Here is an 18,880-nt window from a genome sequence, read left to right as displayed (position 1 = left end):
TTATATTTGTTTTTCCTATAACGAAGTCGTATAATGAATTCCTCACGGGAGTTGAGGCAGTTCTATCCTGTCCAGTTGTTTTTAAATGATCGAACAAATTCTTATTACATAACTGGGATCCACAAAAAATATTCACAAAAATAGGGACAACTTCAAATAACAGTTATTTCTAATTCATTTCGGGTTAATATTGAGAAAAAAAACCAAAAAGGGGGATTCCGGGTGAAAAATTCAAGTGCTGAGTGATAAGAGACACTTTGATGAACCCTTTCATTAAAAAAGTTATGTGGGGAAATACGGGGTAATTTTTATAAGTTCATCCGAAGCAAAATTAATCTTCCAAAATAGTAATTACTTTGTGTAGAGTTAACACATACTACAATCAAGCGAATTTTGGAGCTGACAACAAATTCAAATTCTCCGTTAAAAATGCTTCAAGAAACATGTGAGCCAAAAAAAATCGTTCACAAACTTTACCAAAACACATGTTAGAAAAACACACGCGAAATAGTGGCTCTGGCGAGCATGCGAAACTGCTATCTTATCGCGTTGTCAGGGCAATGATTCGCGAGTGGAATGGTTGAAACACGTGATCCTAGATGCCTTGAACATCGTAGAATGTAGGATAGACTACAGGATTTTTTTTATGCAACTTCATTTTTTGGGTTTTGGCCGCCTAAATTTATTCAGGAACCACTGTGCCTTGGCCACCCTTCACTGTACGGTGAGGAGGAAGCTGAGAACGCACAAGTCACCAACGGAGAGCTCATCTGAAGGTAAAAAAAGCACTCGGCTCCAATGGAATTCACAGCGTGGCCTTGAAATCAGCGATCCTTGCTTTCCCCGACATCTTCAAGATGGTGCTGTAGAAATGCTTGGACGACGTTTACTTTCCTGTGAATTGGGAATTCCAAAAGCTGGTGCTGCTTCCGAAGCGGACAGTTATTGAAAAAAGCTCAGATCTCGCTTAAACAAAAAAAAAAGAGGTGATCGTTACTGAGCGGTGATTTTGAACGACGTGAAGAACGCCTTCAATAGTGCCAGCTGGGAGATCATCGCCGAGGTGCTACACGAATTGAAGATCCCTGGTCACCTGTACAGGATACTGAGCAGCTATTTCCAGAGTCGGATCCTGGTATACAACACAGTCAGGGGACAGATACTGAAAAACATCTTGGCGGAAGGTCCACAAGGCTCCATCCTAGGTCCAACGCTTTGGAACACGATATACGACGGTGTACTAACGTTGAAGCTACCCAAAGGTGTGGAGATCGTATGCTTCGCGGACGACATTGTAACAACGGTGATTGGCGGGACGCAACAAGAAATGGAAATGTTGGTGACTGAGGCAGTAGACACGATCGGTAGCTGGATGGACATTGTAAAGCTCCAGATGGCACACCACAATACCGAGGTGCTGCTGGCGAGCAAATGGCAAAACAGTGCTGCGGGCAGAAGTCTTGGTTGGAGGACGTACCATTGTTCGAGGCGGGCAGTGAAATACCTCGGAGTTATGAAAGACGACCGGTTAAATTTCAATCAGCTTGTCGACTATGCATGCGGGAAGGCAGCAAAGGCCATCAACGCGGTGACGAGGATTATGCCAAATAGCTTTGGTCCAAGCAGCAGCAGGAGGCGCCTCTTGGCAAGCGTATCTTCGTCGATACTGAGGTACGGTGGTCCTGCCTGGTTGACGGCTCTGGAAACTCGCCGTAATCGGAGGAAGCTGAACAGCACATTCCGACTCATGGCCATGCTAGTCGTAAGCCCTTATAGAATCATTTCAACAGAAGATGTGTGTGTAGTCGCCGGGATGGTTCCCATCTGCATCATTCTGGTGGAAGACAGCGAGTGCTACAAGCGGAGGGTAACCAAAGGTATCCGGAAAACGATGAGAGCGGAGTCGATGGACAAATGGTAGCAGGAATGGATACGGCAAAGAACGGTAGATGGAAGTACATTCTAATACCGGTACTATCGGCCAGGCTGCACAGAAGACACATTGAAAAAAGACGGGTGGGTAATGTCGGGGACATAACCGGAGTGACGTAGGACTATACAAAGGGGACAGCTTTTGTTAAATATATATTTTAAATATATTGTTTTATTTTCTTCTCCTACGTGAATACCTACCTATCTACCTGAAAAATGTATTAGTTTACTGTTTACTCTTTATGAATATGTTGATGGTTCTGAAAAGAACCTTTGGTGTTGTGTTTTTGTTATCACTCGATATTCCCATCTTGTTCGGTTAAACCTTCCTGTTTAGCTATTGCGTTTGCCACTCGCCACAGCTTTCACAGTTGGAAAATTTCTCCCCATCCAGCTTGTGACATGTTGTTCAGTAAATTACATTTAATGCGACGTGCCGGAGAAACACTTTGCCACTCACTGAAACTAATTGTTGCCTTGATGAGCGCCGAACCGAACCTCTCTGTTCTTGATGCGGGTTTTCTGATTGTCGTGAGCAGCTTTGCAAGCCAACTCGAGCACTCCGACGGCCGAAACTCTATAATCGCTGTTAGGTATACTGGTGCTCCGGCACCAATCCGTTCGGCTTAGTTACCCTTGCGGAGCAATCAGTGAATGCGACCAACAGGGAACTGGAGACCAGCACGCTTCGAGTGAGACTTTGCCTTTCCCTTAACTTGTCCTCCTTTGTTACGTCTACGATGCCGATGCCGTACAACCACACGGGTTTACGGTTTGAAAAAAAATAAGATATTTTTTTGGGGTCCGCGTGTTTTATACTCTAGCGGTACACACTCACAGGATAGAGACAAATCGGCAGACTCAGCCAGAGGGGCGAGTCCAACGAGACGAACGAATCAGCGTTAAAATGGAGCGATGGCAAAAAAAATACATTCATTACGATTTGTTCGCTCGTTGGATTCACATGCAGGCTAAAAAGGGTCCTTTTCAGTATCACAAAATTACCTTCAATCTAAAGAGTTTATTGTTTTGTTATCACTCGATATCCCCATCTTGTTCGGCTAAATCTTCCTGTTTAGCGATTGCGTTTGCCACTCGCCACAGCTTTCACAGTTGGAAAATTTCTTCCCATCCAGCTTGTGACATATTTTACAGTAAATTACATTCAATGGCACGTCGCATTACCACCACTCAGTATCGGATTGGAGGTAATTTTAACCTGTAATTGAACATTTGCGATGACAGTGGTACAGTGTCGACTTTCAATGTGGGGTCATAATTTGGACCCCGAACTCTATGTTTACAAAAATGTCCAACTAAATATGTCACATTACAGGTCCGTCCAATTAGCTAAATGTTAAATTAAGCTAAATTAGCTTTGCCAGCTAACTCGATCACTTCGGCGGCCGAAACTATATAACGCCGGCTAGGTGGATTGGTGCACTGGTACTAACACGCTCGGCCTAGCTACCCTTGCGGGGAACTCCAGATCAACACGGTTCGAGCGGGATTTTGCCTTTCCCTTCACTTTTCCTCCTTTATCATGACCAGACATAGCTGCTTGGGTTGGTTTGTTGATGTGTTGTGATGCGAACCGATGTGGTGTACGGTTTGAATGAGAATGATCGTTATGGCAGCGGATCGGGGATTTTTAAGCTGACTGGCTGGCTCTAGAATTACGCATGTGTGAGACTGCGACCAATGTTTCGTTCATTTTTTTCTTTTTCCTTTCCATCGTGCTTCATTCTATTTCGCTGCTGCTCTGGTTGCCCGTTTTGGTCGGTACGATTTGAGGAGCACAAAATGGACCAATCAAAAATGGGCACATAGTGCATTTTGACAATGCTTGATATTTCACAATTATTCAATTATTTATCTCAAGAAAAATGAAATGTTATTCATTATGATAGATGCGTAGATATATTTCCTATCAATTGATGCAAAAACCTTTGCGATCTATTGAGAAATGCTCGAGTTATAAGCGTTCCAAATCTTGCATTTTTTCCTACTTGTTCAGTGCCTAGATTTCCATTTCACCCCCTATATCTTCCGGTTAGACGTAGTCCTACGTCAAAAAAATTACTTGATGCAGTCCCTGTCTGGCTGGATTGCTGCTTGAGGCAATACTTACATCGGTTTGGGCACGCAATGTCGTCCCTTCTTCCGGAGTGTGGAGATGTGGAGGAAACACCGGAGCACGTAATTTTCTTATGCACAGATTTACCGCAAGGCGCGAGGGGCTGCTTGTCCTTCATGCGGAGAATATGTGGAGGAATGTGTCGTGAAGAGGGCACTTGGAACGCAGTGAACAGCGCCATCACACATATCATGTCTGAGCTGCAGCGGAAGTGCTAACAACGCCTGATCTGAAAGATGGTACCCTACGTGAGTAGCTGTGACGGGGTGCGCGTTATGTTGCGGGCATTACCTAATCGGCGTTCCGCTGGGAAGAGATATTCTGCGAGGCGCACGTTAAGTTGAAGGCCATGATACTGGCAATAGGAATGTAAGCGGAGCTTCGAACACCAAAATGCGTGCAGACAACGCCTGATCGTAGACTGGAGGGATAAACACTGCGAGGGACGGAGCAAGCGTCAAGGAGGGAGTCGTCTAACCGGTGAATACCTCACGAGAGTAGCTATGATGAAGTGCGGGTTATGATGGATGACACTATCTAATCGGCGCTCCGTTGGGAAGAGAAATCCCGCGAGGGTGACTGTGAAGGGTGGCGCGACATGTTGCAGGGACATTCTTAATCGGTACACTTTTCGATGGGTAAACGGAATTTTTTCGCCTAGATGTGGTAGAGCTTTCCTAACCCTTAAAAAAAGCTTTTCTAGGGCAACCGACATTAGTGGTTGATTCTTCGGCGATGGCGATGACGGCTGGCAAGGTTTCGACGATGCAATTGTACGACGGCTGGAATCTCACGTGGTCTGTCGGGGAACGAAGTAACCTTTCTGCAGCGTGGGCAAGACATAATTCTGTGCAAATGTGCAGACAGCTAACGCCAAAATGTAGGCAATTAATTTTGTATTGTTAGCAACAACGTTGAGTGCGAACTTGCAAGAAAGTGGCCATACAATTAGCCTCTTGGCACAATAGAGGTTGATCGAAGAATGATGGAACAAAATCAAACTGAGATTGTTGCACTAATTTTCTTTTTAAAAAAAAAATTATTGACACGATGACTTCAATAACAAATCACGATACGACTTTAACACGAGAAACTACTTTGAATACACGAACAAATTTTAGCTTCTAATGCTGTCTGATTGCTGTCTGTATGATTCAATGGTATAATTTTTGTATAACAATATTTCGTATTCTCACGCAGGACGAACTTTCCCGGATCATAAATATTATAAGGATGCTCTTGGAGTGGGACAGCTTTCATTGTTCAACCTACTGAAGGCGTATTCAATTCTTGACCCTGAACTAGGATATTGCCAAGGCTTAGGATTCATCTGTGCGGTTCTATTATTACATGTAATTATTCTCTAGTTTTCGTGCTCAACTGCGTTAATTTTATCGCCATTATCCATTACAGCTCGAGGAAACAGACGCATTCGAATTACTTAAACATCTTATGTTCAAGCGACAGATGCGCGCTAAATACCTTCCAGACATGAAACAATTCCAGCTGCAACTGTACCAATTGTCCCGTTTACTGAAAGATCATATACCTGAGCTGTACGACTGGTTCGATCAACACGACATTTCACCAACACTTTATGCTGCACCATGGATATTGACTGTGTTTAGTTCTCATTTTCCGCTTGGCTTCGTAGCACGTGTTTTTGACCTGCTATTCCTGGAATCGTTCGATGTGATATTTCGGTGTGCAATTGCCCTCCTAGAGGTACACAAGGATCAACTTTTGCAGCGCGATAATTTTGAAGATATCATGAACTACTTGAAGACAGTTGTACCAAAAATCGATTCCGAAGTGATGGAGAAGGTTTTTCGGAATGTGTTCAAGTCCGATTTCTCTCGGCAGCTGATCGAATACCAAGTCGAATATAATGTGTTGAAGGAGGAAATGACTTCTCAGAACCATAATCAGGAAAATTTCAATCGCATGAAGGAAGAATATCAACAGATCGAAACGCAACTCCATTTTGCTCAATCCAGTCTTGCGCAGCACGAGAAAACACGCCAGGCACAACAGCATCAAATTCAGATACTGCAAACTCAAGTGCAGACGTTGGAAAACACCGTCCAAACATTGGTGAAATTCGTTGATCAGGCAATCGAACAGAAGTCGGACTTTGTCTTGCCAAATGAGATATGTCGAATAATGCAACAGGTGCAAGATTTACAGCATCAACAAGCCGCCATCCAGCAGCAGAAGAAACGTTCTCCAATCTTCGTTGACCGCAAAATCGGTAAATCTATTTCGTTCAACAGTAATTTGGGACTCGCTTTGAATGTACTCGAGGAAGGGAACGAGCAAGACGGTACCAGCGGAACGCCAACCAAGAAAAAACCTTTCTTCCAAAACTCGTTCGAGCAAATTCGCTTACAAAAAGCAGGTCTTAGATTGAATAAACTCGAAGAGTACAGTAGCCTAGAGCAGCATGACACAGATCGGACACAGAATGGAAAACTGAGCAGCACTAATGATGATAGTGGCATTGCAACGCCTATCAGTCCACAAATGCATGCACCATCTACAACACCAATGGCACCGGAATATAAACCTGTGTTGTCGATAATCGATAACCATCCACTCAGCGGCGATGTAAACGTACAATTCAATGGGACAACACAGCTCAAATCAATCAAATCCCGCATACAGACAAGACAGGGCTCCAGTTCTTCGGTCATGAGTGACATCAGTGACAACGGAGTTCCAGCTGGTTTGTCGAATCGAAGTTAGCAATTACCAAGTCACTGAAGCGATGCATCTGATTTAAAACTGATTCACATCTCAATCAACAACAAATAACGCTAGGCTAGGATCAGAGTCTGTAGTCCATAGTCCGACCCAATTTAGATATGTTCAAAGAACATATTCCAAAGAAGTTTCTCAATCATAAAATTCGCTTACAGACCCAGCTTTGCCGAAAAGTCATATGTGGTACTATTATTAATATGCATAATAAGTGTTTAGGGAGTCTATGGGTAAGAATACATAGAAAATGTGTTTAAAGAAAGCAGCTTTTTGATACCGACGCTCAAGGTACAAATTAGAGAATAGCCGTTTCGCCTCTGCATAATTTACCAAACATCATTTTTCTTATTGAGGTGCAACAATATTTTTTTTTCGTTCACGTTAGGATTTTTTCCGCCAATATAAAATATTTTTTGAAAATTAGTGCTCTCAAAATACGATGAATGTGCTTTCCTGAAGGTGGTTTCCTTGCAAACCTAGCATCTGGAATATATATGTACTCATATACAAGAGTTTAGCAACGTGTTGGAGGACGCAAAAAAAAAAACAATTCAGAAAAAAAATCTGTGCGATAAACACAATTGGCAGTTTCAACCTTAACTTGTACATATATAAATCATCCGAAATATAATCGAATGGTAGACAAACAAGTAAAGCTTTGCATTGATAAAAAAATATTTAGATACAATGCTATCAATGCTTGAAAGTACTGTAGCTGTCCTGGGTAATAGTAGTAGATAAATTGATTTTTTTTTATGAAGCTCCAAAGCTGCCTCTTTTAAAGATCAGATTCTCGAGGATTTTTTCAAAGGTGTCTTATTTCGAGCTTATTTTAGGTTAGGTCTACATTATGTTACGTTGATTATTCGTTAGTTTGTTGCTAATAAGATTTATGAAATCTCCTAATTTCGTTATTTTTGTCGTTCATTAAATGAAATATAGTGTGGAATAAATTGATATTCAAGTGATATTATTTGTGGAACCTTTGAAGTTCGTGAGATGGAATTCGGCCTGTACTCTTGTTTTGATTAGTATTAATTGGTATTAACAAATTTCGATGATGGTGGACCCATGACACATATATACTTCAATCATACAAAATGAAATATTGATATAAGCATTAAATAAAAACGAGAAACTTTGCATATATCCAAAACTGAATCATTATGACTTTTGTATTATCAAAATATCGCTGCCTTAAATCTTACAACGTTCACAACAGATACAGACTGTGTGGCATGTCCAGTTCTGGGGTGGCATTGCGTATTTCGAAACGAGTAACTCGTTTCGAGACAATTCGAACTCAAATCGAAATGTTTTTAGTATTATGTATATTTTTGAAGTTCATATTTTCGATGTTCTAGATTTAGAGCAAAATTTGTCTCGTAGAGAAATTTAAAATTTTTGGGTTCGTAAACAAAGGCCAAAATGGTCGAAACGAACAAAAATCACTCGTTTCGAAATGCGCAATGTCACCCCTGGTAACACGGGTATCGCCAGTTTAGCGATCAAGTAGACCGAGCACTCGGCTCATTTCTCTAGCATCTTCCTGCTAGGAGCGAGGACTAAACGAGATAATCGGAAACCGCTTATATCTTGAGAAGTGCTCCTTTTGGGGCTCTGCGTGAGAATTAAGCGACACAAAAGTTGCACGATTCCGAAGTGCATTTGTTGGTATGTGTGCAAAAGGACTTTAGAACCTTTTTGGGGGAGCAACTGGAAATTACGAGCACTGGAATTCCACCACTGCGACGAAGGCATGAGTGGTGGGAACTACAAGTAGCAGAACTAACCTACCATGGGAGGCATGAAGATTATCCGGCTCTATTTCTGTTTCCCCTTCACGGTGAAAACGAAATGTGTATCCGCGATGACAAAGGTGTCAAGTACCCCTATTCTGTATTCCGATCGATTCGAAATATTTCGAACGACTTGAAAAAATTCCATTCTGTATTCCGTTCGAGTTGTCTTTGCATTTCGTTCGATCTGTTTCTCTTCAAACATCAAATGGGCAAAACGTTCGAAATATGGAAAGCAAGATTATAATTCTAACGAAATGGAAATCCGTCGGAGTACAGAATAGGGCTGAACATCTGGATACGTAATTAGTTTTCCTCTAAAACTTATCATCTCTATACACAGTGCATTCAAAAAGTTCCAGGACTATTTTTTAAAACAAAGAAAAATATACTCAAAAGATTAAATATTAGTTTTCTACGTATAGGCCTTCTGTTGCCACACAACATTTTTGAACGTTCGTAATGGTGTCGGAAGGCGCATTTGAACTGCTCAGCCGGTATGGAGTTCATAATACGCGTCACATTTCGTTGAATGTCTGGAACATCGTCAAAACGGTCCCCTTTCATAGAGTTCTTGGGAAACAAAAACAAAGTCTGCCGGGGCGAGGTCCGGAGAATAGGGGGAATGGGTGATGACAGTCACCTTTTGTTTGGCCAGAAACGGCGCTACAAAAATCGCGGTGTGCACGGGCGCATTGTCATGAAGCAAAAATCATTCTCCAGATCGGTACTGGTCGGGCTGCACGCTCCGTATCCGTGCCAATAATCGTTCCAGGACACTTCTGTAGAAGACCGCATTTACTGGCACAAAATGTGATGGCGGCTCTCTGCTACATAGTTAAAATTGTGACGCGACAAAAAAACACTGCGTTACTCTTAACAGCCAAAACTAGCTACTGAATCGAGATAACGGTTCACCGTAGAAATGGTAACTGGCCAGAAGTTGGCGGGAAGTAGTTCGCGCGTTAGAGTAGAAATAGCGCCACTTCCCGATTTTAGCGCGCGGTAGTACCGGAATTTTTTGAATGCTCTGTGTATATATAAAAACCTCGTGCCACGATATCCGTGGTCGAACTCCTTCTAAACGGCTCGACCGATTTTGATGAAACTATGCACAAAAAACTTGGTAGGCATGAGAATAGGTTGTAAAATATCAACGATACCACCAGGATACCGATTACTATGGAGGCGATCTGGCGTAGTGGTAACATCCATACCTCTCACGCAGAGATCACGAGTTCAATTCTCACTCCCGACATTCTTCCAAAAATAGAAGTAAAAGTGACGAACCAGCTAAAATGTGTTGAAAGTCACTATAATAGAGAAAAAAAAAAAAAAAAAAAAAAAACCGATTACTATATATATTTAATTTATTAATTATTATTCGCTGCTACTATACATTTAATACCTACTATATATTAATACCGATTCTTACATTTGGCTTTAAATCAGTGGTGGCTAGGTATAGACATAGTGCGAGCCGCATTAGAATTTTCATTATAGCCGCAGGCCGCAATGATTTTTCTCTTACTACAGTAGAACCCCGCGGATGATCGGCGGTGCGGATTATTCGCGACCGCGAGTTCCGTAGTAAATCTATAGACCTTCCCGGAATTTGTCAGTGAATGATATGCACGTGCACTTTTGTTTTGGTTATGACTTTCACATTATCTGACCACTGGTGAACACGACCTTGTAGATGAATAGTTCAATGATTTCTGTATTGATAAAACATAGTTTTTATGCTGAAATACCTTTTTTGGGGTTTGGAACTCATTTTCAGTCCTTTATTGCATTACCCGCGATTTTTGTTATTCGTCTTGAGCTAGCCCGACTATTCCGCGGATAATCGGGATTCTACTGTACTTTTCATTATGAAATGTGAAATATACGTATTTGACTGGTACTTTTTTGACTCACTTTTTTATTTAAAACTAGCTGACCCGACTGTGGGAAATATGATGAACCTGATGAAAAGTATGATTTTCAATAATTAGATTCGACAATTTAATTTCAAATTTCTTTCGGTTTTCTGTTGGGATGATTAGAAGTATGGATGAAATAACACTACAAAATATATTAATATAAATGACAGTGTAGAGAAACGCAAAATCATTCACGTCATTCAGTATTCTATCTTTGGTACAGTAACAAGTGAAACAAGAAAAGAAAATATCGGCAAACGAGGAACACGACAATGGCGCAGATAACGCTCCCAAAAGACAAACTGACGGTGAAAGAAATTAAAAAGTCACAGAAGGTTGTGTCCGAGACACGACCGCATAGTTGACGTAGGATTACGTTAGGCTATCTGTCGCAGGCTGATTTTGGATGTTTGAAAAAATAAATTGTTAAACTCTTTGATAATGATCTGATGGCCCTGAAAAGGGCCGTTTGGTTTGGTTGTTGGGTAATTTTTGTTCATTTCACCAGTGTTACAATCGAGCTTTCGGTATCAGTGATAGAAAGTTGTTTCAGCTCCGAGGCACGTTTACGAGATTGGCGCTCATATTGCGTAACATATATTCCGACATATTTACTCGCGTAAAACTTTATGGAGCAACAAAAACAACAATTCACTTCTGTTGTTTTTTTGGCAGCGGTAGCTTTTTCGGAGCCGCTGCTGCTTATTTCTGTTTTCATTTTGGTTGTTTTCGTTGACACCATCACGTCGAGCTAAACGGCGAATAGCGAGTTTGATACACTGGATATTGTCATGTAGAACCTTGCGATACGCTTCGATCCTCCTTTGCCTTCCTTGCCGCATGAAGTCATGTTGGTTGATGTTGATCTGATGTGACCACACTTAAAACACTAAAAACATATATGTTTACCGATCTGAGCATCGAACAAAATGAGAAATCTGACTGAGCAGCAGCATCAGCAGAAAGAGAGAACATGCCTGAAACTTTCTGCTCATGATGTTTGCTGTTGCCATCAGTACTGGACCGATGCGGGACACAGCTCGATTGTTGATGTTAGGCCTCGATGTTTACCGCCGCTGCTGCTGCTACTGCCACTTAAGTTCGATATGAGACACAGCTCAATTGTTGGCCGCTCAGATTCGATGCTCGTCTTGAAGTTCACTGCTGCACTTTCACGATTCCAAGAAGCGTGTGCTCGCACCTCTTTAATGAGAGAGCGTGCCCGAAATGCTCCGCTCGCGATGCTTGCTGCTGCCACTAGTAGAGTAGTAGTAGTTTGCCGCTGCTTATACTGCCATAGAAGCTTGATGTGAGGCACAGCTAGTCTATTGACCACACAGTTTCGATGCTCGTCTATATATTAGCCGCGTCCACTGCTGCTGCTCTCCACTGTTGTCCGTTCCACGTCCGTTGTAAAAATGAATAAAATCCACGAACGCTCCATCCTTTTATATCATTTGGTATGTGTGAAGTACACGCCTCCTACTCGATTGTCATGCAGCTTGCCGGTGAACGAACGAATCGGGCGCGAAAAAGAAATGACGTCAATTTCGATCAATCAGGCCTAGGTATCTTCTGTTTGGATAGTGGTTGAGATTTGTTTATTGTTCGATTGTTAGTTACATGATATATATTATTTTATTCAATGTGAAAAATAATGCCGACAACGTATGATGCAAACATCTCATCAATCCATCATGAAATGAATGAGCAATAAACGTTTGAAATTGGACGGGTCGTTCATTTATTTTCTAACGATCATTTATTTTCTAACCGGGAAGCAGCTGACATACTACACTGCGCTTTTATGTACATAAAAAACCACTTTTAACATGCGGGGGAAAAATCTTATATGAAAATTGCCAGATGTCAATGTTGCCAAGCGTAGTTATTGATGGTTAACCCTTCCGTTACGAGCGTCGTCTATAGACGACATCCGTGCGACGAGCTGTGTGTACGAGCGTCGTCTTTAGACGACATGAAATTCATACTGCTCTTCGATTACACCAGCGCGATGTGCATACTTTTCGGCGCAGTGCTCCGTACAGGGGTAGCACTTCGGCGGAGCACACTGTCGTAATCACGAACACCCCTTTCACGAACTTCGGCATTTGAATTGCTATTATGGTGCTACTCGCCCGTGTAGTTCGCGCAAAGACATCGGCAAAATATTATTTTAGAAAATTCCTTGAGGCATGACCGGAGCCGTTTCGCTATATATATATATATCTGCATGCATATGTCATTCGCCTCCCTTACCGCATCCAGTCCGGTTGGTTGATGGAAAGTATGTTTCTGATGTGATAAGTTTCCTGTTAGTTTTTTTTATTTTTTATCTTCGCTTATTTTTCGTCGGCCTATTTCCGCCACTTTAGTGCCAATCACCGACATCAGGGAGGCGACTCCACCTGTTCCTACCTATCAGACTCAACAACTCATGAGCCGGGCCAACTTCTTTTACTTCCGCTCCGAAGGAAGACGTAACCAGAGATTTTTCGCCTCAGAAAATCCCAACGACGCCAGCTGGGATTGAACCCAGGCCGATCGGATTGTGAGGCTGTTACGCTAACCATACAACCACTGGCGCCGTCATATCCTGTTAGTTGCACATGATCAAAGAAATAGTAAAAGTAAACAGTATTTTTGATCGTAGTTTTATATCATTTTTGTGATAAGTGGAAAACAATAAATTAAACTCTTTCGTTTCAAAGCAATATCGAAAGTCCTGAAAAGGACTGGAATGGTTAAATGGGTTGTACGGAATCTGCTGCGTGCTAATGTGAGGTTTCAGTCGGATGTAGCAGTTGTTAACTTTTTGGCAGCGGTAGTTTTTTCGGAGTCGCTGCTGCTTTCCTTGGTTTTGGCATCTTCGGCTTCTGTGCATCGGTTTGCAAGGGTTTCGTTGACAACATCACGGTGAGCTAAACAACGGATAGCGGGTTTGATACACTGGATGTTGTCATGTGGAACCTTGCGATACACTCTTCCTCAACCGGATCCTTTGTCTCCTTTACCTCCATAACCGCATCCAATTGTATTGGTTGATGTGAACAGGAGTACCAGCAATGCACACTAGAAGCACATATGTTTATCGATCTGAGCGTCCAACAAGAATGAGAAATCTGACTGAGTAGCAGCAGCAGCAGCAGCAGCAGTAGAGAAAGAGAGCATGCCTGAAACTCTCTACTCATGATGTTTGTTGTTGCCAACAGTAGTGGACCGATGCGAGACACAGCTCGATTGTTGAGGTTCAGCCTCGATGTTTACCGCCGCTGTTGCTGCTACTGCCACTTATGTGAGACACAGCTCAATTGTTGGCCGCTCAGATTCGATACTGCACTTTCACGATGCCAAGAAACGTTCTCGCATTTCTGACGGAGAGAGCGTGCCTGAAACGATCCGCTCGTGATGCTTGCTGCTGCCACTAGTAGTAGACCGGTTTCAACAACCGTTGCTACTGTTTGCCGCTGCTTATGCTGCCATAGAAGCTCGATGTGAGACACAGCTCGCATTTTGATCGCTCAACTTCTATGCTCGCCTATATATTAGCCGCTTTCACTGCTGCTGCTCTCCACTTGTTGTTGTCCGTTCCACGCCCGTTGTAAGAATGAATGAGATCCAGTAGTAAGTAAAAATGATGTTTTATTTACACTGTTTTATGGTTACATATTATTTACAGTTCAAGTGTTAAGCCTGAAGGGCCCGTCAGCTTTAATATATAAATTATTTTCCTATGACCAACATAGATTTTTCATTTGGAAGGTATTCTAACCATATATACATCTCTTCTTAATAGGAGATATAGAGCTAATTTAATGAAAAGAAAATTTGATATCCTACCTAACTAATCCTAACTTAAACTAAACTATACTGAACTAAGTTGCCAGATCATTGATGATGCGATGATCAGATCTTTGGCAAGATTCTCTGAACCTAGCCAGAATTATTATTTTTCTCTCAACCAACATTTGAAGACCAGCCAGACGATGGATCTCAGTGTTTCTAGTTCTTGGAGGACTGTCAAGTATCCTAAGTAGTTTATTCTGGACAATTTGCAATTTAGTATGATGTATTTTTGCGCATGACTCCCAAACCGGCAAAGCGTATTCTATCAACGGAAGTATTATTTGCTTGTGTATAGCAAGCTTGTTTTTGATGGACAATGACGATCTCCTATTGATCAGTGGATATAAAACTTTCTTGAGGATATTACATTTATTAATTATTTTGTCCACATGGGGACGGAATAGTAAATTGGCATCGATTGTGAGACCCAGGTAAACCACTTCCCTCGACCATTCAATGGGAGTGTTATTGAGGCTGACATACACATCATTAGGCGGAACAAGCTTATGTGATCTAGAGTGTGGGAACAGAATGGCCTGTGTCTTAGCCGCATTGATACAAATTTTCCAGCTACTGAAATAGCCGGACAAAACATCGAGGCCCTCCTGCAGTCTTCTCGTTAGGGCACGGATCACTCGACCCTTATAGATGATGGCAGTGTCATCGGCGAATAAAGACAGAATACCACCACCTGGAAGGGGAGGAACATCTGATGTGAAGATGTTAAACAGGATAGGTCCTAGAACGCTACCCTGAGGAACCCCCGCATCTACTCTGAACGTATCAGAATAAGAAGTCCCCAGAAAGACCCTGAAAGATCTGCCCGCTAAATAGCTACTGACGATCTTCACAAGGAAGATCGGAAAGTTGTATCTATGAAGCTTGGACACAAGGCCATCATGCCAGACATTGTCGAACGCCTTCTCGACGTCCAACAATGCCATCGCGGATGTTTTTGAAATGCTCTTGTTCCGCCTAATGATGTTAGTTACCCGTGCAAGCTGATGTACAGATGAGTGACCTTTTCTGAATCCAAATTGTTCCTGAAGGATGACATCATTTTGGTTTGAGAACTCCAGTAAACGACTGACAATCATCTTTTCGAATATTTTCGAGATGGGATAGTGGTCAGAACTGAGCTCCTGATAAACGACAGGATCAGAGATGTTCATCATATTGGTAATGAAAATATCGATGATAGCGTGAACACCAGACCTAGTATTTAACCTGGTGGGTGTATCTGGGCTCAGGATCGTATAGAGACCTTCCTCAAGTCCTTGCTGGATAATGGAACCGTTGACGTTACGCCGGAAGTTGCCCCAGGCCTGGTGCTTTGCGTTGAGATCGCCAGCAACGATGTACTGACCTCGTCGCCTAGTCAGTTTGATGATGTCTTGATGAAAAGCTTCAGCCGACCCGTCGCTAAGAGTGGAATGTTTGGAGCAGTAGGCTGCTATGATGGTGATTGGGCCGGCGGTAGAATCCACTTCGACACCGATGGCCTCGATCATCTTGAGCTGAAAGCTTGTTAGCAGGCGACATCCAATATTGCCTCGCAGGGCGATAGCCACTCCACCACCTCCAGAATGGATCCGATCAAGTCGTACGAGGCGAAAATCGGGGATGTAAATATTCAGGTCTGGCTTGAGATGCGTCTCCGTGATGATGGCAATGTCAATTTTCTTCTCATTAAGGAAATCAGTAAGTTCAATATTTTTGTTCCTTACAGAACAAGCATTCCAATTTAGGATCTTGAGAGTGTCTTCAGGGTCCATATTTGTTCATGAAATTTAGCAGCACTCTAGTTGCAGCATCAATTTGATCTTCCTTGGAACGGCAAATGCGCAGCTCTCTGTACATATCCCGGACGAACACCATCCTTTGGTCAGGTGTAAATAGGGAGTCATCATTCGACGGAAGGACTGAGGTGGCGTTGGTACTTGGGGAACCCCAGGATGAAGTTGGATTTAACTGCACTGGCTGGACAGCAGCTGCGAGTCGTGATTGAACGGATGTGGATCGTTGAGGAATATCCTGTCCATGATTCAGAGGGAGTGGCATCAGATTTGGTACATTGTGTCGGAGAGGAGGATAATTCTCGATTGTCATCGAGGGAGGCTGTCGTCTCGCACGCCTGTGATGTGTGTTTTTTGTGGACGCTTGTTTGCGAATATTGATGAATTCTTCTCTCTTAGGGCAGGCACGGTTGTTTCCTTCATGTTCGGCACCGCAATTAGCGCATTTTGGCACAGCATTTGCTTCCATCCGATCACATTTTGATGTTTCGTGAGAACCAGCACATTTTCCACAACGTGATTTCATGTGACAGTTCCTAGAGCCATGGCCGAAGGATAAACAATTTTCACATTGTGTCACATCGCGTTGAATGAGATCCACGAATGCTCCTTCCTTTTATATCATTTGGTATGTGTGAAGTAGGCGCCTCCTACTCGATTGCCATGCAGCTTGCCGGTGAGAGAACGAAGCGGGCGCGAAAAAGAAATGACGTCAATTTCGACCAATCAGGACTGGGTATCTCTGTTTGGATAGGGGTTGAATTTTTTCAATTGTTCGATAGTTAGTTATATGATATATACTATTTTATTCAATGTGAAAAATTGTTATGGAGTGCCGTAATCGTTTGATGCAAAAATCTCATCAATCCATCATGAAATGAATGAGTAACAAGTGTTTGAAATTGGACATTTTTCACGATGCGATCGATTTTCATTTTTCAATTTGTACCCCAATATGTTCCCGAAAGACGTAATCCTACGTCAAAAAGCATTATACTCAATACAATTTTTACAGGATGGTTTGAGCTTTAGAATGAAACAATACACAAAACAAACTTGGTGTTGATTTAGGCGCATAACGCTAGTTTTCATAATCTGGACAGTTTTGTTCGAGACATCATTGAAGGAAAATTTTTAAAACATTTAATAAAAAGATAAACATTTTTGAAAACTTTGTTATTTGATAATTCGCGGATTGAATTCCCATATGTTCTACAATTACATCATGACGACCGCTGTTAGTTCATTCGATGTTTGCGCTAACGAAATTGATCTTTGTTCAAATGTGGAAATAAATTTTCTGATTTTCAGGCAAAATAACTCACTTCGATATCTTCTATCTATATTAATAAAAATGGAAGGCCAAATGTGTTGCTAAGCGCAAAACTCGAGGAAGGAATTGTCCGATTTGAACCGTCTTTATTTTGTTGTATTCGTCTCTGCCCGTAGATCAATGATATGTCATGGTTAAAATTTTGAAACCTTTAAAAAGTTTCGAGAGAAAGATAAAAAACCCAAGTTTTTTGACGTGGGACTACGTCTAACCGGAATATATGGAGGGTAAAATGAAAACCTAAACACAGAACATGCAGGAAAAAATGAAAGATTTCGAATGCTTATAGCTCGAACATTTCGTACTTTATAGGAGAGATGTTTTCATCACTTGATAGGGAATATTTCTACGCATCTATCGCAACTAACAAAATGTTGTTTTTCATTAGATAAACAATTGAATAACTGTAAAATATTAGGCGTTATCTAAACGCCCTAACTGCATCGTTTTGATTGGCCCGATTTACGGTTTCCCTAACACAGCCATCAAAACCAAGCAGCCTTGGGGAAATCGGCATTGCAAATACTTGAAAGTAGGGGGACTTTTGTTCTCATCGAAAAATGTTCCCTAACACAGACTTTAAAACCAAGCAGTGAAATCGGCATTGCAAACACACGAAAGAGCCTAGAGGCGAGTGAACTGAAAAGTTTAAACCCTCTTGAAGCCAAAAAGAAGAAAAAGAACACACGAAAGTAGGGGGAGCTTTTGTTCCTACCGAAATGTGTTCCCTAATAGAGAATTCTAAACCAAGGTGCCTGGAGAAATCGGTATTTCAAATTCATGCAAGTCGGGGGTATTTTTGTTCCGACTGGAATGTGTTTCCCTAACACAGACTTCAAATCCATGAAGCGTGGGGAAATCGGCATTGCGAATTCATACAAATCGGGGGTATTTTTGTTCCGATTGAAATGTGTTTCCCTAACACAGACTTCAAAACCGAGGTTTCTGGGGAAATCGGCTCTGCAAATAAATGCAAACTGCGAGTACTTTTGTCCTCGCTTGCCTTTGTGCAGAGTGGAATATGTCTGTCCTAACATGATCTTCTAAACTTAGGAACTTGGGAAAATCGTGCAGCTACTAGAAGCGAATGAACTTCCCAGTTTCAAGCAAATTCGAGATTCGAGAAGTATGTACACTTTTGGGATGTAAAGTCATCATACCAAACGTAAAAGGTCCGTTATTAAATTTACTTGTAACGAAGAACAATCAATCACAATAAATGAATGGACTTTACACGGCATTTGTTCATTTTTTTCACTCACAGAGCAAATATATTGAACTCAATTGAATTTGGAAACTGTTTCATTCAATCAAGAATTTAATCAATACAAACGAATGATTGCTAAGCTAAG

At 41.9% G+C, this 18,880-nt stretch overlaps 1 protein-coding gene across 6 annotated transcripts in view; it reads left to right on the top strand.

Annotated features, from left to right (window-relative positions):
• LOC129774029 (TBC1 domain family member 1) overlaps positions 1-7,990 on the top strand; it is a 55,210-nt gene extending 47,220 nt beyond the window's left edge. For all 6 annotated transcript variants that reach the window (XM_055777722.1, XM_055777721.1, XM_055777723.1 and 3 more), the window contains 2 exons: positions 5,270-5,421; positions 5,483-7,990. In XM_055777722.1, the coding sequence (XP_055633697.1) occupies positions 5,270-5,421; positions 5,483-6,814 (1,484 nt within the window). In that variant the 3' untranslated portion in view covers positions 6,815-7,990. The remainder of the gene's footprint in view (positions 1-5,269; positions 5,422-5,482) is intronic.
• The last annotated feature ends 10,890 nt before the right edge of the window (positions 7,991-18,880 follow it).

This window comes from Toxorhynchites rutilus, chromosome 3 (assembly GCF_029784135.1).
Source record: "Toxorhynchites rutilus septentrionalis strain SRP chromosome 3, ASM2978413v1, whole genome shotgun sequence".
NCBI lineage: Eukaryota > Metazoa > Arthropoda > Insecta > Diptera > Culicidae > Toxorhynchites > Toxorhynchites rutilus.
Note: the sequence above shows the minus strand (reverse complement) of the source record. Positions and strands in the feature narration are given on the sequence as shown.